General features: G+C 37.3%; 1 protein-coding gene across 17 annotated transcripts in view; it reads left to right on the plus strand.

Moving 5' to 3' along the window:
• PTBP3 (polypyrimidine tract binding protein 3) overlaps positions 1-22,593 on the plus strand; it is a 159,722-nt gene that overhangs the window by 93,991 nt on the left and 43,138 nt on the right. For 15 of the 17 annotated variants that reach the window (XM_008963242.6, XM_055117248.2, XM_003810858.5 and 12 more), the window contains 3 exons: positions 8,643-8,812; positions 16,458-16,604; positions 22,046-22,210. In XM_008963242.6, coding sequence (XP_008961490.1) covers positions 8,643-8,812; positions 16,458-16,604; positions 22,046-22,210 — 482 coding nt within the window. The remainder of the gene's footprint in view (positions 1-8,642; positions 8,813-16,457; positions 16,605-22,045; positions 22,211-22,593) is intronic. The other 2 variants (XM_055117249.2, XM_063594264.1) reach the window with 1 other exon arrangement.

The following is a 22,593-nucleotide window of genomic DNA, read 5'->3' on the forward strand; positions in this document are numbered from 1 at the left end:
GCAGTGGCACGATCTTGGCAAACTGCAGCCTACGCCTCCTACGTTCAAGTGATTCTCCCACCTCAGCCTCCTGAGTAGTTGGGACTACAGGTGCACATCACCATGCTTGGCTGATTTTTGTGCTATTAGCAGACTTGGGGTTTTGTCATGTTGGCCAGGCTGGTCTCGAACTCCTGGCCTCAAGTGATCTGCCTGCCTCGGCTTCCCCAAGTGCTGAGATTATAGGTGTGAGCCACCATGTCTAGCCAGTCGTTAAATCTTAAGGCTCCAAAATAATCTCCTTTGACTCCACATCTCACATCTAGGGCATGCTTTTGCAAAGAGTGAGCTTCCAAGGCTTTGGGCATCTCCGCCCCTGTGGCTTTGCAGGGTTCAGCCCCTGTGACTGTGTTGAATGCCAGCAGCTGGTGTTGAGTACCTGTGGCTTTTCCAGGTGCATGGTGCAAGCTGTCAATGGATCTGCCATTCTGAGATCTGGAGGACGTGGCGCTCTTCTCACAGCTCCACTAGGTGCAGTGCCTAAGCAGGGACTATATGTACGGGCTCCAACCCCACATTTCCCTTCTGCACTGCCCTAGTAGAGCTTCTCTATGAGGGCTCCACCCCTGCAGCAGAATTCTGCCTGGACATCCAGGTATTTCCATACATCCTCTGAAATCTAGGTGGAGGTTCCCCAAGTTCAACTCTTGTCTTCTGCTCACCTGCAGACCCAACACCACGTGGAAGCTATCAAGGCTTAGGGCTTGCACCCTCTGAAGCAACTGGTGAGCTGTACCTTGGCCCCTTTTAGCCACTCCTGGAGCTAGAGCAGCTGGGTTGCAGGGCACCAAGTTCCAAGGCTGCACAGAGCAGCAGGGCCCAGGCCAGCCTGTGAAACCGTTGTTTCCTCCTAGGCCTCCAGGTCTGTGATGGGAGGGGATGCTATGAGGATCTCTGACATGCCCTGGAGACATTTTCCATATCGTCTTGGCAATTAACATTTGACTACTGGTTACTTATGCATATTTCTGCAGCCAGCTTGAACTTCTCCCCAGAAAATGGATTTTTCTTTTCTACCACATGGTCAGGCTCTGAATTTTCCAAACCTTTATGCTCTATCACCTATTGAACACTTTGCTATTTAGAAATTTCTTCTGCCAGATACCCTAAATCATCTGAGTTCAGAGTTCCACAGATCTCTAGCATGGGGCAAAATGCTGCCAGTCTCTTTGCTAAAGCATTGCAAGAGTGTCCTTGGTTCCAGTTCCCAGTGAGTTCCTTATCTCTATCCGAGACTACCTCAGCCTGGACTTCATTGTCCATATCACTATCAGCATTTTGGTCAAAAGTATTCAACAAGTCTCTAGGAAGTTCCAAAGTTTCCCACATCTTCCTGTCTTCTGAGCGCTCCAAACTGTTCCAACCTCTGCCCATTACCCAGTTCCAAAGTCACTTCCACATTTTCAGGTATCTTTATAGCAGTATCCCACTCTACCAGTACCAATTTACTGTATTAGTCTGTTCTCACACTGCTATAAAGAGCTGCTGAGACTGGATAATTTATAAAGAAAAGAGGTTTAATTGACTCATAGTTTCACATGGCAGGCGAGGCCTCAGGAAATTTACAATCATGGCAGAAGGGGAAGCAGGCAAGTCTCACATGGTGGCAGGTTAGAGTGAGTGTGAATGAGAAACTCTCAAACACTTATACAACCATCAGATCTTGTGAGAACTCCCTCACTATCACAAGAACAGCATGGGGGAAACCACCCCCATGATCCAGTCACCTCCCACCAGGTCCCTCCCTCGACACATCAGGACTATGGGATTACAATTCTAGATGAGATTTGGGTGGGGACACAGCCAAACCATATCACCAAGATAGGCAGGCTGTATCCGGGTCCTAAAATAAGTTTAGTCCTTTAAACAGTGATTAAAATCATAAAAATTATCTGACTTCATTAGAATTCTATTAGAAATCAAAACAAGATCTTCAAATATCTGGGGGAAAATTTTCCCAAATAGTAAAAAAAAATAAATAAATAAACTTAACCCATTGATCAAAGAAGTTGTCACAAGGGATATTCGAAGCTACTTTGAACAGAAATAAAATGAAACTGTAACTTAATGAAATTTGTGGGGTTCCACTAGAGTTGTTCTTAGAAGGAAATATGTAGTTTTAAATGTTTATATTAGAAAAGAAAAAATGTCTAAAGTAAATCATCTAGGCTTCCAGTTATAACTAGAATAAAAAGAACATGTTAAACCCTACAAGTAGATAGAAAAGAGGAAATATTAAAGATGAAAGCAAAAGTCAGTGACAGAAAAAAGTAGAGAAAAATTAATGAAACCAGTAGTTGTTTATGTGGTAAATAAAATTAGTAATAATACCTCTAAGTAGACTCAAAAAAAAGGAAAGACACAAATTGCCAGTATCAAGAATGATTCTACAGTCATTAAAAGGCTATTATTATTGACTTAATGTTTGTATCCTCCCAGAATTGGTATGTTGAAGCCCTAACTCGCTATGTGATGGTATTTAGAGCTGGGACCTTTGGGAAATAATGTTTAGATTACATGATGAAGGTGGGTGGGGCCCTCATGAGGGGATTGGATTAGAGTACTTAAGAGACACTAGAGAGCTTGCTTGCACGTCCTCTCTCCTTGCTGTGTGAGGACACCGTGAAAAGTCAGCCAGCAAATAGGCAGCCGTTTGTAAGACAGGAAGACCCCTCACCAGAAATGCTTGATCTTGGGCTTTTAACCTCCATAAATTTTTCTTGTTTAAGCCACCCAATCTGTGGTATTTTGTGTGGTAGCCTTAGCTGACTAAGTAGATTCAGTGAATATTATGAAATTTTAAGCTAATAAATTTGACACTTCAGATGAAGTGCACAAATTCTTTGAAAGACACAAATTCCCAAACTGATACAAAAGCAATAGAAAACTCAGATAGTCATATAGCTGTTTAAAAAATCAAATTAGTTATTGAAAACTACAGTCCCATATGGCTTTATTGATGAAGTCTATCAGACATATAAGGAATAAATAATGCCAATCCTACACAGACTGTACAGAATATAAAGGAGGTGGGAACACTTTCCACTTTTTCTTATGAGGCCAGTATTATGCTGCTGCAGGAAAAGAAAACTACAGATTAATATCCTTCATGAATATTGACATAAAAATGTTTAGCAAGATATTAAATTAAAATCAGAGGTTTTTGCTTGTGGTAGCAGTGTGAGAGCAGAGTATAAGCTGCAGCGGTGGAAGTCGTGGCAGGACAAGCATTTAGTAGATTTCTTCTGTTTGAGTATTGGTTGAAAAGAGTAGAACGAAAACTATAGGCATTATGCTTACAGAAAATTCTCAAGGAAAAGTATTGTAAGCAATAGTTGGTAGCTGTTGGATTGGGCTCTGAAGGAAAGAATGGAGAGATTCAGCCAGTTAGCATGAAAGTTGGAGATAAAGTTGTACATCCAAAATGTGGAGGACTAAAGTAATTCTAAATGATAGAGATTATGCATTAATAATTTTCATTAGAGAACGGGGTCTTGCTATGTTGCCCAGGCTGGTCTCAAACTCTTCCTCAAGTGATCTTCCCATCTCAGTCTCCTGAGTAGCTGAGACTACAGGTACTTGCCACTGTGCCCAGCAACAAGGATTTTTTCTTATTTAGACATTCTTGGAAAGTATATAGACTGAAATAAATCGTCATTGAAATGGCATCAATATGAAGCTGCCCATCCCACTGAAATCTTTCATCATGGAAATAATTCTTTCATTATTTCTGAAATAATGAAGTTCTGAAATATTTCATTATGTAAATAATTGTTGTATCTGTCTTATAACAAACTAGTGATCTCTAAACTAAAAAAAAATCACTATATATATATATGCACACACACACACACACACACACACACACAGACACACACGTATGAAGAGTGAGGAAAAAAATCATGGTACATGTGTCATGACCAAGTAGGGTTTCTACAAAGTGCTTACATTTGAAAATCAGTGTAACAGAATACAAGGTAAAATCTGCTCACCTTAAGAGATCTGGAGAAGGCATTTGAAAGAATTCAACTCCTTTTGTGATAAACCAAATTGTTAGCCAACTGGGAATAGAAGGGAACATTTTCAACCTGATAAAGGTATGAAACTACAGCTTAGCATTATTATATTCGATAGTGTAAGATAATGCTTTTCTCCTAATATCAAGAACGAGGCAAGGATGCCCAGTCTTACTGATTCTATTCAACATTTTGCAGACAGAAAATCCTGGCTAGTTCAGTAAAGCTGTAAAAAAAAAAAAAAATAAAATAAATAAACAGCAGCCCAGGCACGGTGGCTCATGCCTATAATCCCAGCACTTAGGAAGGCCAAGGTGGGCGCATTACCTGAGGTCAGGAGTTCGAGACCAGCCTGGCCAACTTGGTGAAACCCCGTGTCTACTAAAAATACAAAAATTAGCTGGGCGTGGTGGTGTGCACCTATAATCCCAGCTAGGGAGGCTGAGGCAGGAGAATTTCTTGATCCTGGGAGGCGGGGGTTGCAGTGAGCCGATTGCATCACTGCACTCCAGCCTGGGTGACAGAGCAAGACTCCATCTATAAATAAATAAATAAATAAATAAATAAATGGCATATAAATTTGAGAGTAAGAAAACTGTGTATGTAGAAATACTAAAGAATTTAGCAAGGCTGTAGGATATAAGATCAAGATATCAAAGTCAGTTGTATTTCTGTATATTATCAATTATTAATTATGACAAAAAATTTAAAGTGTTACTGATCCATTAAAAATTATGAAGTACTTAGGGATAAAGGTGTCAAAATATGTGTGAGACCATTACACTGAAAACTACAGAACTTTACTGAGAGAAATTTAAAAAGATCTAAATAAATGCAGAAATGTCATTATGTTTATGGTTTAGATGACTCAAAAAAATGTTAAGATGTGAATTCTCCCCAAATAGGTACCTCATTTCAAGAATGGTGATAAAGCTGTAGTAATCTGTAGGGTTCAGATTGCCCGGGATGGGGGTTGGGGGTTTGGTAGGGAGGACTAACTGCAAAGGGATACTAGGGAACTTTTTGGGATGTCTTGATTTTTGTGGTGGTTATATGGAGTGTATTTGTCAAAACTCAGCAAACCCTGCATTTAAAATGTGGGTGGATGTCTTATTCTATCTAAAGTAAACCCTCATAAAGTTGATTTTTAAAAAATGAATCCATGTTTCGCAAGTAGTTTTCCTGACAGATTCTTCTAGTTTTGAGGTGGGAATATTATGAATTTTTAAAAACCCTCTTCCACATAGCTCTTTGGAAGTGTGACTGATATGTAGTGGGCATTTTGTAGTTTTTAATGTATAGTTTAGTAAAATACAACACGATTTATACAAGCAAAGTATTTTGAATGCTTATTTTTGTATTAAGATTTTTGAAAACTGTCCTTTTGTACAGAAAATAATTATTTAAATTTATGTGTCCAATACATTTGAATTTCCTTGTTTCCTATTGGCTTTTAAATCATGGCCATACAATTGCTTGTAATGGTATACATTCTTCATCTTCAGATTATTTACCAAATCTTTACATATAACCCTTTCCCAGTCACCTAAATGAGTCGTTCTTAGATTTTGAGATTTCATATAGTAGTAATATGTTCAGTTAATTTGGGGCAAATTCTTAATTATGGCAAATAAGGACATCAAGTGCAAAAAATCACTGTCATTTACAATTACCATTTTGATTGGGAAAAAATAGAACATAATTTCCAAGCAAAACAGTTGTTCTTAAGAAATGCTAGACGTATTATTGATTACAGTGTACTAGATGTTGTGCTGAGCATTTAAAATATATTGAAAAGAACAAATTAAAATTTCAAAATATTCTTGTTATACCCGTTTTACAGGAGTAGAATCTGAGGCTTAGTAACATTAAATAACTTGCTCAGAACAGGATATCTGATTTCATAGCTCTGCGCTCTTAACATAGCCCAGGTATTTTATAATACGGAACAATTAACACCCTAAAATGGTGATTTATAATTGCACATTTCTTGGTAAAAGTTTGTCATCTTAGGTCTTTATTTGATAGTGCAGCACGAATGGGAGCTCGGGTAACTTGTTCGGTATTCGCATTTTCTCAAACATAGAATACCTCTGTTAAAGAAACAGCTTTCTTAGTGTTCTTTCATTCTTGTTGGAATATTCTGGGTAAACTGATAGGAGCTTCATGCCTTTAGAAAGTTTCTCCAGTCCTTTTCTCCAGTCCTGTAACTCCTTATGCTGGTTGAGCAAGGCCACGTTGGTGGTGGTATTGTTTAGCTCTCTATGCCTGCAGGGAGGGTGCCAAAAAGACATTCCCTGTTCAACTCTCGCCCCCGTCCAGGACTCTGATGTTTGTTGTTTTACTCTAGTGACAGTGTTATCATTTGTTATTCTCAATCCATGTAAGCCTTTGTAAATTTACATTGTCAGTGTCAAGTTACTTACCTTTTTCTAGGAGTAGTAAGACACTTTGAAATTTTTGTGGTTTAAAAAAAGAAATTACCTTTACACTGTAGTTTGGGTATTTATGAGACTCAAATGAGGCAGCGTAAGTGAAAACAGTTTGAAAGTTAGAAGTGAAATGACATTTTAGGTATTTGGTGCCTGTTTAGGTATTTGGTGCCTGTTTAGGTTTTTGGAGCAGAATAATGACACGATATACATTATGTTATGTTATGTTATGTTATGTTATGTTATGTTATGTTATGTTATGTTATGTTATGTTATGTTACGTTACGTTATTTTGAGACAGAGTCTCAAAATTTGAGACAGGGAGTGCAAGTGGTGCAATCTCAGCTCACTGCAGTCTCCTCCCCCTGGGTTCAAGTGACTCTCTTGCCTCAGCCTCCCAAGTAGCTGGATTACAGGCATACGCCAGCACATCCTGCTAATTTTTTTGTTTGTTTGTTTGTTTGGGTTTTTTTGGTAGAGATGGGGTTTTGCCCTGTTGCCCAGGCTGGTCTCGAACTCCTGACTGCAGGTGATCAGCCCACCTCAGCCTCCCAAAGTGCTGGGATTACAGGCGTGAATCACTGTGCCGGGCCTGATACACTATTTTAGTTAACGTTGATATGATACTGGATCCCCAGAATATGGGAAGCAGGGAGAGTGAAATTAGAGTAAGGGAGAGCTGAAGTGGGGGCAAGATCAGGGTGAGGTTGGTGACTTTGAGAGTGGAAATGAAAGAATATAATCAGTAGTCATTTTGGAGGGAAAATTAGTATTTCTTGGTGATTGATAAGGGAGAGGAGGAGATGGAATCTCTTGCCTTCCAGATTAATTAATCCGATAAACATTTGTGTGCCAATTATTTTCCATAATCTGACATAGGCATTTGCTATATAAAGGTACGCAGACCCGTATGGGCCTCTAGGTATTGTTAGTCATTTAGGTCTGGGGAGGATGCTGCTTGCATTCATGAACATAGAGAATTTGGGAGCAAGTGCTAGTTTGGGTATTAAGTCAACCTATCTAGTTGTAAACAAGTTGAGTTCTGTGCCACAGATATGGATGGATACGAAATATAGCTATATTAGTTTTTATTTGGTCCTCATGAAATTTGTTTAGGGTTACAGACATTTGATTGTAAAGTTTCATTAGTGTTTAGAGAAATGATATTTTTAGGCATTTGGAAAGATTATGTTTTTCTCCGAGTAGTGGCAAATAGGGTATTTAGTGATCAAACAACATTGAATGAAACTTTTAGCTTTTAAGTAATTTGTATTTAGTCTTTTGGTTCTATTTCTGGAAGAAAAACTTTTCTGAATCTTACTTGCATAAACTTAAGTGTTCCTTACAGGCTTGTCAATTCTAGTTATTCTCAGTATTGAAACAATAGGATTTAAATAAATTTAGCTTAGATAATGAATTTTTTTACTTTACAGCAGTAATTCTCCAACTTCAGGGTAAATAGAATCTCCTGGAGGGCTTGTTAAAGCAGGTCGTTGGGTTCCACTCCTGGAGCTTCTGCTTCAGTAGGTCTGGGTGGGGTTGGAAATTTCCATTTTCAGCAAGGTGGTACTTAATGTTAAGAATTATTGTTATATAATAAGGAATAAGATTATCATAGGAAACCACAGTTTAGCTTCTAAAAAATAAAGACTATTAGCACCCAAGAAATAAACTTTATTTTAATAAATATACAATTCAAATCCATATCTCCTTAGGATGTGATAAATACCAGATTTTTATCATAGTCTTTCCTGAAATTTTATTTATTTAGCAATAGACTAAATTAGAAAAATGTCCTTAAAATACATTAAAGACATCATAAATAGTGTTCTCTAGTCATAAGAAAAAGTTGAGTATTTAGAGGTATTTGAAATAATTGTAATTCATTTACCCTCATACTTTTCCTTGAAGTTAAAAATCAGACTTCAGTTTTAAAAAATTTAATACCCACAGTGAAAAACCAAAAGCACCTGTTTATTAAAAGGTAGCTGGTTTTGTTTTCTACTCTCCTTTTCCACCTACCCCCATCAGCCCCACGTTTCCCTGAAGTTCAAAACCCAAAACTCATTTAGGATTAAATGTGACAATATGATTAATGTAGTATGTCAACCCAAATTAGTTGCAGTAATTTAAAAAAGAATCTTATGTTTTTTAGCTAATGGGAATGACAGCAAGAAATTTAAACGAGATAGACCTCCCTGTTCGCCTTCCCGTGTTCTCCATCTTCGAAAAATTCCATGTGATGTCACCGAAGCAGAGATCATATCATTAGGTCTACCATTTGGCAAAGTAACTAATCTTTTGATGTTGAAAGGAAAAAGCCAGGTATGTAATATTTAAAGATTGACAAAGAGTGATTATCTCCAGATGTTAGTATTACTGATAATTTTTATTTTCTTGAGCTTTTCTGTATTTTTAAAATTTCATACTATGAACATAAGTTAGTTTTAAAAGTAGATTTTTTTGGGGGGGTGTAACAGGAAGCAACAAACAGTAGTAACACAGGAAACAGGATTTCTCTTATCCATTGACTTATGTTTTTTCTTCTTAAGACACAAATTTTATATTTTTTTAAATTTGTTTTTAATTTTATTTATATTTTGTATTACACAGTGGTTTATCAAATGTCCTGTGATTAGCAGAAAACACTGATAGGATATAAATTATACCTCATTTGGCAAATTAAAGAACAGTTAAGTTTTCAAAAATCTAGATAAAAATGTATAGTATTGTCGGCCGGGTGCAGTGGCTCACGCCTGTAATCCCAGCACTTTGGGAGGCCGAGGTGGGCGGATCACCTGAGGTCAGGAGTTCGAGATCAGCCTGGGCAACATGGTGAAACCCCGTCTCTACTAAAAATACAAAATTAGCCGGGTGTGGTGTCACATGCCTGTAATCCCAGCTACTTGGGAGGCTGAGGCAGGAGAATCACTTGAACCTGGGAGGTGGAGGATGCAGTGAGCCGAGATGGTGCCATTGCACTCCAGCCTGTGCAACAAGAGTAAATCTCCATCTCACCAAAAAAAAAAAAAGTATAGTATTGTCAAAAGACAAAATCACAACACATTTAAACATGATTTGATTGGCTTCTATTTGTGATTCGAGAACCGAGCAACACTTCATTCTTTAAAATAGAATGAATGTTCCACCGGGCAAGACAGAACAGTTGGTTTTTATAAGGTGGGAACAAGGAAGTGACAATTGTTTAAAAAGTGAATTTGTTAACATTGGGTTATTGCATTTTACTTTTCTAGTAAGTGTCAAAGCAGTAGGGACTTGTTGTGCTGATTCAGATAGGCCATGCTCTTTCTGATTGGTTGCTGCGAATCTCCTGTTTTCAGGAAAAACTGGTTTGTTTGGGGATTTACCTGCTTTACTTTGCATGAGTGACTCCATTTTAATTTGGACTGGTCTGCTGGGGTGTAGTGCAGGAGGCTAGTCCAAAATAATGTCCTCTCAAAAAGTCTAACAGTTTATTTTAGGTATAGAATTAATATGTGCCTTCTTTCATAATTCAGAAGAGACTGTAAAGAGTCTTCATTTGAGAAGGTAACAGGTTATTCTTAAGATGAATAAGGAAACTTGTTTCTGTGGTGACCATGACAAAAAATATAATACTTGTCATGTTGATTTTAATAATTGTATGTCCTCTTGTTCCAACTCAGACCCCACTGGAATGAATTCTTTAGTTCTTTGCAAGTTTTTGGCCGTCCTAAAAATCTTTTATACTGTTTATTACTGTAAAGAAGAGGACAACAAATCTAGGCCCTAGGTATTTTGTAGTACATTGTGATGTATTACTGTTTCATCTGCTTTTGATAAATAATAGGTTTAAGAAACACATGGTAAATACATTTATAAATAAATAGATTAGTAAGCATTGGGCATGAAAGAGGTTGGATGATGATGTCTGAGTTCCCTATATTTAGTAAATCACTTATTTAATAACCTCTTTAATTCACATGAGGTTACTAAGATCTGGAGAAGTTAAGTAACATGCCTTAATATTTGGCCCTTGTTGTATTTCCACATTTGTCTTAAATCCTTTGGAGACCGTGCATCCCTGCCAGTTAGATCGTTATTTTAACACAATTGCTACTACTGAGAATAGTATGGTTTGCATGATTTGAACAGAGACCACATGGCCATGTCTAATGGCTAATTGCCTGTGAAAGGCTGAGCAGGCAACATCATAATTTTCTTTGTCTCTGCTACTGATTCTGGGTTTATTTTTATCGGTAAGCTAACTGTAAGTGTTATGTTAATTGCTTGTGTTTTGATCACAAATCCTGTTTAGAAAATATCTTTTTAGTAAATGCACTTAAGCAGGAGATTCTGATTTGAGTCACTAGATCTGCTCGTTGAGTGATAACTTTTCTCAGGGCATTTGGAGGATGGAGTGTCAGGGGCCAAATGGGGATTATTTTTCCCAGCCTTCCTCTGGGTAGTGACTTTTGGCTGTCTCTCCACTCTGTACTATGAAAATTGGACTTTTTGACTAGATACTTAAATAAAATGTAAATAATTACTGGACTCTAAGTGGAAGCAATTATTTTAGCACATGAAATTTTCAGTTCTATATACTTAAAGAAAATCCTGTGACAAGAATCATATTCCAGATATATTGTTTAGCTTTTCCTTTATGTGACTGATGTTAGAAATTGAGTATGTTCTTAACATTTAGAAAGGAGTTTGCAGAAATATGCCCATACAGTGAATATTATTGTTTACAAATTGTCTGTTGAAAGATGATTTAAAAACAGTTAGAAACAAGCTAGTTGCCATAGCTGTTTTTCCTACCTTGATCATTTTTATCCTGTTGTCTTAGAAAAATTAGAAAAAATATATTACTGACACAAGTGGATAATGGCTTCAAAGTACATCACGGACATTTTTACCTTTAAATAGTATAAATGACTTGAAGTCAGTTTTGCTGTTTTAAGATCGTGCAATTTTTATTTATTTGGGGAGTTTTATTTGTTTATTGTGGGTTGATTTGTGATGTTTCATCCACTGTCACATGGCTAACATCACTGTTTCATAGAGCATTGGTAGTTCATTTGGAGCATTTCATTGGTTCACTTGTTACATTTGGTTGGTACAGTTATACATCATGTTTAACATCTGTCCAGTTAATACGGCTTTTCTAGACTTTATGTGGAAACATTTGACAAGTAAGGTAACTGAAAACAAATAGTTTGATTTAGAGATACTTGCCATTTCCTGTGTTCAGTAAATTTTGTTGGTAACAAATGCATATTTTATAAATTGTAAATGTTTTATACATAAGTTGAAATGGTTGATATATGCTTGCTAATTAAATGCTCTTGTGCCTGGTCTTGGTGGCACTTGCCTCAAGGATTGCTTGAGTCTGGGCATTCTGGGCTGTAGTGTACTAAGCCGATCTGGTATCCACACTAAGTTTGGCATCAGTATGGTCCAGGCTGCATAAGGAGGGGTGAACCGGCCCAGACCAGAACCAGAGCAGGTCAGAACTCCTGTGCTGATCAGTAGTGGGATCGTGCCTGTGAATAGGCACTGCATTTCAGCCCAGGCAACATATCAAGACCCCTATCTGTTAAAAAAATGGATGGATGGATAGATGGATGGATGGATGAATAAATAAATATGTTCTTCTATAGTAAAAAAAGAATTGAATTGTCTAACTAGAAATTTGTGTTGATTTGGATCAGGAGTGGTTTCTGCGTTTTAAATTTGAGATGTTCTTACCAGTATTTTGAGGACTCAGAACGGTTAATATCTATAGTTTATAACTAATCATTAAAATAGGGCGACAAAGGCTGAGCACAGTGGTTCATGCCTGTAATCCCACCACTTTGGGAGGCTGAGGCAGGAGGATTACTTGAGCTCAGGAGTTCAAGACCCAGCCTGGGCAGTATAGTGAGACCTCATTGCTACAAAAATTGTAAAAAATTAGCCAAGTGTGGTGGCACCCACCTGTAGTCCCAGCCACTTGGGAGGCTGAGATGGGAGGATTGCTTGAGCCCAGGAAGTGGACGTTGCAGTGAGCTGAGATCATGCCACTGCGGTCCAGTGTAGTGAGACTCTGTCTCAAAATAAAAAATAAAAAATAAAAAGAGTGAGATGGGGGACAAAATCTACCACCTTAAAGCTTTGTAAGTATCTTATTCCTGTTAAGAGGAAACTATGTATACTATAAAATATAAATGTCAAGGGGCTTTTGCCAGCTCAGTTTTTCCTGAGTCATTCTTCAGGTATCTACTATTAGTACAGTGACTACAGATATCAAGTCACTTGAATGACTTAAATCAATATTGACTCAGGGTAGGAAGTTCTCAGATTTCCATAATTTGAATAATTGGTCCTTTGTCCCTTATTTTTAAAAAATATTCTGTATTTGAAGATTATAAACTATTTTCTTTTTCTTTTTCTTTTTTTTCTTTCTTGAAACGGAGTCTCGCTCTGTTGCCCAGGCTGGAGTACACTGGAGTTCACTGGTGTGATCTTGACCTCACTGCAACTTCTGCCTCCCAGGTTCAAGTGATACTGCTGCCTCAGCCTCTTGAGAACCTAGGATTACAGGCACCTGCCACCACACCTGGCTAATTTTTTGTGTGTGATTTTAGTAGAGAAGGGGTTACACCACATTGGCTAGGCTGGTCTCAAACTCCTAACCTCAAGTGATCTGCCTGTTGCAGCCTCCCAAAGTATTGGGATCATAGGCGTGAGCCACTACGCCTGTCTTTATTTTATGATAAAGGTTGAATATCCCTAATCTGAAAATGAGGTGCTCTAAATCTGAAATTTTTTGAGCACCATAACAGTCAAAGGAAATGCTCACTGGAGCATTTTGGATTCCAGATTTTTGAATTAGGGATGCTCAGCTAGTAAGTATCTAAGGCAAATATTAAATATTTCAAAATCTGAAATCTAAAACACTTCTGTTCCTAAGCATTTTGGATAAGGGATACTCAGATTGTGCCTCAGAATTAAATATGACATATATGTGCATGTCTGTGTTTTAATGAATGCCTCAGTACTTAAAAAGGAACCTAAAGCTGAGCACGGTGGCTCTTGCCTGTAATCCCAGCACTTTTGGAGGCTGAGGTGGGCGGATCACTTGAGGTCAGGAGTTCAAGACCAGCCTGGCCAACATGGTGAAGCCCCTTCTCTACTAAAAATACAAAAATAAGCCGGGTGTGGTGGCGTGCACCTGTAATCCCAGCTACTCGGGAGGCTGAGGTTGCAGTGAGCCGAGGATTGCTTGAACCCAGGAGGCAGAGGTTGCAGTGAGCCAAGATCACGCTACTGCTCTCCAGCCTGGGCTACAGAGCAAGACTCCTACTCAAAAAACAAATACAAAAAAAGGAACCTAAGCCCTGGGAACACTAAAGCCATGTGAGTCTGAGTTGGGGGCAGTTGGTGGTAGTGGTGGGTAATATGGTAAGGAGATCACTGAAAAATTTTCTTCACAATGTTTTTTGAGGGTTGAAGGATAGAGAGAGGGTGTGGAATGGGGAGAATTCTTAGTAACTTAAGATAATGCTGTCTGTCAATGCTGCACGCATGGTTTCCCATTATTTTAGACTGGAATTTCAGATGCCTTTTTAAGGAATGCTTAATCATGATTCTTATCTTGGGAAACCTTTAAAAAATTAAAAATCCTTCATATGTTTATTAAAAAAATTCAAAAGCGTAGAATTATTTAAAGTAAAACTTGATATTCCCCAAACAGCACTCTTTTCTGGCCAGTTTAGTGTGATTCCATACATACAAGTAAATGTGACATGAAGATGTAGATACCATGTTGATATGTGTGTGCACGTGTGTGTATGTATATAAACATGTAAAATACAGGAAATACCTTTACATATTTATATGTAACCTTTTTTCAAAATGTAACATGGGTGTTAACTGGAAGCATTTGAAACATTGAGTACGGAGAAGGATTTGGTGACGCCTGTAATCCCAGCATTCTGGGAGGCCGACTGGGGTGGATCGCTTGAGGTCAGGAGTTCGAGACCAGCCTTCATGGCGACTCCCTGTCTCTACTATAAACCCAAAAAGTAGCCGGGATCGTGGTATCATGCGCTTGTAATCCCAGCCACTTGTGAGGCTGAAGCAGGAGAATCATTTGAACCCAGGAGGCGGAGGGTATAGTGAGCCGAGATGACGCCACTGCACTCCAGCCTGGGTGACAGTGAGACTGTGTCTCAAAAAAAAAAAAAAAAAAAAGATTTGGAATTGGAAAATTGCCACTTAATTAACTGGTTTTATGTGGTTCTTGGTTTTTTTCTTGTTTCTTCCTAGAAACACTTAAAAAGGCAAATCTAAAGTGTGCACCATCATGTGAGTAGAAGGCGAAAGATTTATACCATCTGAAGAAAAACCAGAGTATTGATCACCATTTTACAAGGATGCTTTTCAGAGGCTGAGTTTAATAGTTTTATTCTGAAAAATCCCATACAGTCCAATTAACAGGAATTAAAAATGATCTCAAATAAAAATCATCTCATGTTAGAGCTACAAAGAGACTTAAAGATCCTGTTAGGCAGTGCTTCATGTTTCAGATGAGGAAACTAAGGCTCAGAGGTGTTAATGAGTAAGGTGTCATAGCCAGGCATAGATTTTAATCAAGTTCCCTTTCTACCATATCATGCTAGTTCTCATTTCTTACTATCACATATGTTGGTAAAGTATGAGATAATAAAACTCTTACTGAAGAAAAGTGAATGCTCTATTAATTTTATTCATAAATGGCTGTTTTTGAAAAGGGTAAAAGGAGAATAAACCATTTTGCCCCATCTCTGTTTAAGACTCTGGGTATTATTAAAGCAGTGTTTCTCAATGTTTTTTCCTCTGTTTTTTTCTTTCTCCTCCCCTAAAGACGGTTTTTAGCCTTTTTACCCCCAATTGCCCCCATTAAATTTCATATCTGTTTATGTATTGTAGCCTTTTAGCATCAAATTTTTTTTTTTTTTTTGAGACAGAGTTTCGCTCAGTCACCCAGGCTGGAGTGCAATGGCGCGATCTCGGCTCACTGCAACCTCCGCCTCCTGGGTTCAAGTGATTCTCCTGCCTTAGCCTCCTGAGTAGCTGGGATTACAGGCACCCGACAGTCATTCCTGGCTAATTTTTATAGTTTTAGTAGAGACAGGGTTTCACTGTGTTGGCCAGGCTGGCCTTGAACTCCTGACCTCAGGTGATCCACCTGCCTCAGCCTCCCAAAGTGTTGGGATTACAGGCCTGAGCCACTGTGCCCAGCCTTAGCCTCACTGTTTTTAATGATAAACTTAAATCACAGCCGCTGAAAGCATCCGTTTACAATGGTGATGTACACATTTATTTTCATCTTTTTAATTATTTCTAGATTTTAAAAGAAACAGAAATAAAAGGAAAACCAAAAACTGCATAAAATCCCTTAATCAACTGGCAGTTAAATCCTTTTTTTTTTTTTTTTTTTTTTTTTTTGAGACGGTGTCTTACTCCTGTTACCCATGCTGCAGTGCAGTCATGCAAACATGGATCACTGCACCCTCAACCTTCCAGGCTTGAGCAGTCCTCCTACTCAGCCCCTCCCTCACCCTCCCACCCCAAGTAGCTGGGACCACAGCCATGTGCCACCATGCCCCGCTAATTTTTTAAATTTTTTGTAGAGATGGGTTCTCGCTGTGTTGCACAGGCTGCTGTTGAACTCCTAGGCTCAAGCAGTCCTCCCACCTTGTCTTCCCAAAGTAGCTGGAATTACAGTTGTGAACCACCACGCCTGGCTTCTCAAGTTCTTCAGTGAACCCAACTTTTTAGATGTTTTTAATTACCGTCCATGATATTTTGAAGCAAAGGTGTTTTTTTGTTTTTCCCTCCCCTTGGGGGTAATGTCATTTTACTTGAGAATGCATGGGTTTAGAGCAAGCTAGAATGGCAAAATATATCTTAACTGTCTTTCAAAAAGATGAGCTTTCACTTTACCTTCTTGTGTTTATTGCAGGCTTTCTTAGAAATGGCTTCTGAGGAAGCTGCCGTTACTATGGTGAATTATTACACTCCTATTACTCCTCACCTTCGAAGCCAGCCTGTTTATATTCAGTATTCCAATCACAGAGAACTTAAGACTGACAATCTACCTAATCAAGCTGTAAGTATTAAAGATGTTTTTAAAAATAGGTATGGGAACACATGGTATGATAACTTACATACTTTACAGATGAAGAAAAATTATGTGCTTTTATTCATTTTAGGATACTTTACTAGTCATAATTGTATATGTAAATTCTTCCCCCCAATTCTTAAGAATAAGAAAGCAGTGCCATTTAGAAATAGAAGTTAATTTTTTCTCTTGAAACTGTTTTCACAGTAAAAAAGGAGAAAAAATATTTATTGTTATGTACATCTTAAAATCTCAGATCTGAAAGGAACTTAATCATTCATTTCAATCATCTTTTTACAGACTCTAACAAAAGCATTGAGAAATTGAGTGAATTAAGTAATGGAATTTAACACCTTAATAAAAAATTTTTAGAATTGTTTATTAAATGATTTTTGACTCCTCAAGATGAATGTGAAATGTAGCATAGCAATATTTCGTACCCATTTTTCTGTTATTTTGGTGTAGCACACATTGAGTCTTTTGTGTCTTCCCATGTTGATTTTTAAGTGGTTAAAAATAGTATAATAATTTGAAGTTATTTAAGGACAGAAAATCTTTATACACAAAGTAAATACATTATAAGAAGGTGGTTTTTGGCCGGGCGCGGTTTGGGAGGCCGAGGCGGGTGGATCGTGAGGTCAGGAGATCGAGACCATCCTGGCTAACACAGTGAAACCCCGTCTGTACTAAAAATACAAAAAAAATTAGCCGGGCGTGGTGGCGGGCATCTGTAGTCCCAGCTACTCAGGAGGCTGAGGCAGGGGAATGCCGTGAGCCTGGGAGGCGGAGCTTGCGGTGAGCCGAGACCGTGCCACTGCACTCCAGCCTGGGCGAGAGCGAGACTCTGTCTCAAAAAAAAAAAAAAGAAAGTGGGTTTTTTTTAAATTATGATTTTAAGGGCATGTTTGGCCTCTGTATTCTTGCTCTAGGCAAAGAACTCCTCCAGCTCTCTGATTTTGTGTTGAAAGGCAGTATAATGTTAGCTGGTGAGATTTGTTTTCCACATTGTTTGAAACAGCGACATTTACTGCATATAATCCTTAACTTATTTTAGGCAATATTAATGGCATGTAATAAACTATATAAGCTTACAATAAATACAATATTAGATGAACAGAATAGACTTTTTAAAATGAAAAATTGTCATTACAAGTTGTACATAGGATACATGCTTTTGGTACACCATTCAATCAAGAAAAGTAAAAGAGAAAAGAACCAAAACCAATCCAGTTACCCAGAGATAACTAATAACTAGTGGTAATATTCGGTGCGTATTCAGATGTCTATATATCTAATTTTACACAAAATGTTTTGAAATCTTTTTTTGTGTAATGTTATGGACATGGGTTTATTACAACAAATATAGCATTACCTCATCAGCTTTAAATGACTATAATACTCCCTTTTATAGGAGAATTATAATTCGTCCAATTTCTTTTTGATATACACCGAAGTTGTTTCCAGTGTATATTCCAATACAGCATATTCCAATCCAATACAATGTATATTGCCGTGCAAGACAAAGTGTATTCCAATGTATATGTATGAAATTGCTGAGACACAGCATGTACATATTTTAAATTTTGGTATATGTTGCATGATTGCTTTCTGTAGAGATTATGTGCTTAGAGTGCCACCAATATAATGGATGAGCAAATGAGTAATACTATCTTATGTTTTACTTTTATTTGATAATTTGTAAAATACTTATACTGATTTCTGTTAGTGCCATTTTCCCCATTTTTTATTGTAGTAAAATATACACGACATAAAATTTACCATTTCAGCCATTTTTAAATGTACAGTTTAATGGCATTAAGTACACTCACATTGTTGTATAGTCACCACCACACTTAGTCTCTAGATGCCATTTCCCATCACCTCAAACTGAAACACTCTATCCATTATACAGTAACTCCCTATTCCTTCCTCCCTCCCACCTCTGGCAACTACCATTCTACCTTCAGTCTCTATGAATTTTTAAATATATGGTCAAAGCTCTTAGGATGTCATAATACAATCTTTTCTGACTTCAGTACCATGCTCAGAAAGATCTAGTACACCAAGATTAAAAAAAGAATCTACGTATGTTTTCTTCTAATACTTCTGTGTTGTAGTTGTTCTTATTTCTATTAGGAATTTTTTGGATGTAGGAATGAGGGTAAGGGTTCAGTCTTTTTTTACTCCAAGAGACCAGTTTCTCCTGCATTATTTTTGAATAACTCATTTATTATCTACTAATGTGAAACTTGTCCTTTGTCATATATTAGTTTTCTACACACACTCTATGCCTGCTGATCATATGTACACACACTCATGCACAGTCTCGTCTAACATGCTTATACGTTCTGCTTGCATGTCTTGTTCTACCCTCATGTGTGTGCTGCTGACATGCTATGCATTCTATGTTTAACCTTTACTACCTTTTGAATTCCAAAAGCTTGGATTCCATTTCCACGTCTGTGCCCTAAGGCTTAATTTTTTGTTGTTGTTGTTTTTTGTTTGTTTTTGGAGACAGAATTTTGTTCTTTGCCCGGGATGGAGTGAAGTGGCACTATCTCGGCTCACTGCAACCTCTGCTCCCATCCCCCACCCCCCGCCCGCCGGGTTCAAGCGATTCTCCTGTCTTAGCCTCACGAGTAGCTGGGAGTATAGGTGCTAGCCACCACGCCCAGCTAATTTTTGTATTTTTAGTAGAGACAGGGTTTTTCCATGGTGGCCAGGCTGGTCTGGAACTCCTGACGTCAGGTGATCCACCTGCCTCTGTCTCCCAAAGTGCTAGGATTATGGGCGTGAGCCACTGCGCCCGGCTCCTAAGACTTAATGTATTGCAGAGCAAGATCTTATTTCTTACTCTTTTTTCAGAAATTAACTGATTAATATGTCTTGCGTATTTCTTCAGATAAATTTTGGAATTATTTTGGTAACTCCTGTCCCCCAAAAAACACACTTGGAATTGGGTTGATGTTGTAAGTTAATTTGAGATAATTAATTATGCACATTAATTATATTACTCTGATTCTTTTAAGAAGAAAGTTATATTTTGTTTGTTTTCTTTTATGTCTTTCAGTAGAGTTTTTAATTTTCCTTCATGTAAATCCTGCAGTTTTCTCATTAGTGTGATTCCTAAATATGTTACTATAAACCTTGAAGGGAAAAAACAATTTAATAAATCTTAAAAGATTAGATTATTCCAAAGAGAAAGTGAGAAATCCCAGTTGCTTGGCAACCAAAGCCAGCCTAAATGACCTAGTTTATTCTGAGATAGCCTTCATTTCTTCCCAATACTTTTTCCATCTTGTTGCTTTTGTACAACTTTTATGCATTGATGTTTGATAAAATGCAATAATTTTTTAAAAATTCAAAGTCCTACATCAAACCTAACGTCCAACTTGCAGATACCGGTTTGATATTTTTAAAGTACTGTAGTATCTTTTTATTCTGACATTCCCAGAAAGCTGATAGATGAGTGTTTCATTCCTTTTTGTTCTCTGAATAGCAAGCTATCCCAAAATATGCACTTTACTTTTCCAGTTTATGATTGTACTTGCCAGAAGGTCAGGTGAATATTAAGTGTTTTGTTTCCTTGATTTAAACTAAAGTCACAACTGTAAAATTTAGGTCATATTCTGAGATACAGCATTTGAGAAATGGTCATGTTAATAGGAGTCATTATTATATGCAGCTTTTCTTGACCTTGTGGATGAAAGTTTATAAATCTGCCATGAGATGACCATAGAAGGATTTTCTCTAAAAAACAATCAAACTTAACACTTAAGATCTGTGCATTTTTATTGTATGTTAATTTTCATCTTCTCAATCTGAGAAATACCTTCTTTACATATTCCAGGCATTTTTAAATTTTACATGAAGTATACATTTCTCCTTATCCCACATTAAATTTGTTTTCCTGATCATACTACTGCTATTATTTCCTTTATTAATTTAACTATTCCAAAGAGTTTGTTACCCAAACATTTTAAAATTATTTCCCATAATAGGAATTCTGCTCCTTCATAATTTTTAGCATCAGACACACTTTTTTTTTTTGAGACAACACCTTGCTCTGTGGCCCCAAAGTAATAATAGTTGCTTTAAATTTTGAGACAATCACAAACTTAGAAAAAAGTTTCCATTATAGTACAAAGGAGTTTTGATTTCTTGAGGCTTTTGAGAATAAGATGCCACTCTGGTCCTTCTTTCCTGTCCAATATTTTTAGCCTGCATTTCCTACAAACAAGAACATTCTTCTATCAACCAGAATACAACAGTCAACATCAGCAAGTTATCATTGATACATAAGTTCCCTCCATTCCTCATACCCCATTTATGTTTTGCTAATGGACCCAGTAATATTTGTTTATAGCAAAAGGATTCAGTTAGAATCACATTTCCATTTAATTGTAATGTATTTTTAGTCTCCTTTAGGGCCTTTCATAACCTTGACACTGTTGAAAATTATAGGCAATTTATTTTCAAGAATGTCCCTCAGTTTGAGTTTGTCTGATGTTTCCTTGTGATTCAATTCAGAGTATCTGTCTTTGACAGAACATCACAGAAGTAATGCTCTTTTCATTGCATTATAAAATTTCCATTTGTTGTGTTAGTAATGATGGGCTCTTTGATCACTTGATTAGGGTGGTGTTTGCCAGCCTTCTCCGCTATAAAGTTGTTACTTGGGGGAAAAGTAGTATTTTGTGGGCAGGTACTTTAAGACTATGTAAATACACTGTTCCTTATCAGCTGTTGATTTATATCAGTATGGACTAAAGGTTTCCTATGTTATTTGATGGATTTTCTGTTTTTAGCAGTTATTATTTTGATACACAGATTGTCCTAGATTTGGCCAGTGCAGGCCCCTTCAAGCTGGTTTCTATGTCCTTTTGGAATAGCCCTATCATTCTTTGAACATTTCCTTGCATTCTGATCAACGCTCCCTCCCCCTGCCCCAAAACAAAAATATTTTATACTCTTCTTGTGATTTCTGGGCCCCAGTTCTGGAATCAGCTATTCTTTTAGAGTCCCTTGGTTTCTTTTAGTGGAGAATATTTAGAAGTTTGTCTTGACTACCCTTGCTTGGGTGTAAACATCCCATGCCATAGTCTTTAATGTTGCTTTCATATTTCTTCCCCCATTGTCTTTTAAAAATTAGGAAATAAAAATTATATCCAGATTTTCTCCTTTTATCCATGTGTTTTTATTCTTCAAGTAAATTTAAGCACCTTTTAAAAATACTGTGTCATTGTGGTATGCAGGGAGGTGTTTGACTGTTGACTGATTACAAATTTAGGATATGTATCTCCAGACAGAGTAGATAAATCTTGTTTTACTTAACTATATTGCTTCATACTGTTTTACGTCAACTAAATTTTAGGATTCATATAATGCGTCTGTATAATCAAAAGTTCTCATTTTGGGTTGTTCTATAGCGAGCCCAAGCTGCACTGCAGGCTGTCAGTGCCGTCCAATCAGGAAGCCTGGCCCTTTCTGGAGGTCCTTCCAATGAAGGCACAGTCCTACCTGGGCAGAGCCCTGTGCTTCGAATAATTATTGAAAACCTCTTTTACCCTGTTACCCTGGAAGTTCTTCATCAGGTAAGGAGGAATAAATACCCTTAAGAAAGTTAAGTTAAATATGGCCTCTGAAACTTTTGATGTTTTATATCTAAGTTGTTTAGCTTATTGGTTTTGTTGATATATTTGTTTAAATAATGAAAAAAACTTCATCTAATTTCATAGAAATTAGAGGTAATTTTTTGACAGCCTCCTTTTTCTAACTTGAATACATAATTAAAAAGGGTGTAAAAAGTTTTGATTTTTTTTTTTTCTTGTAGGTAAGCGTGAAAATAAAGCATAGAATATTGTGAAAAGTCCAGGTAGTAGTTGTTCCTTAGAAAGTAACGTCACCGTTGAGTACAACTAATTTATTTCTGGACAGCTTCTTACCTTTGAGTATTTCTGATTTAAAAATTCTAAAG

Source organism: Pan paniscus, chromosome 11, assembly GCF_029289425.2.
Source record: "Pan paniscus chromosome 11, NHGRI_mPanPan1-v2.0_pri, whole genome shotgun sequence".
Lineage (NCBI taxonomy): Eukaryota > Metazoa > Chordata > Mammalia > Primates > Hominidae > Pan > Pan paniscus.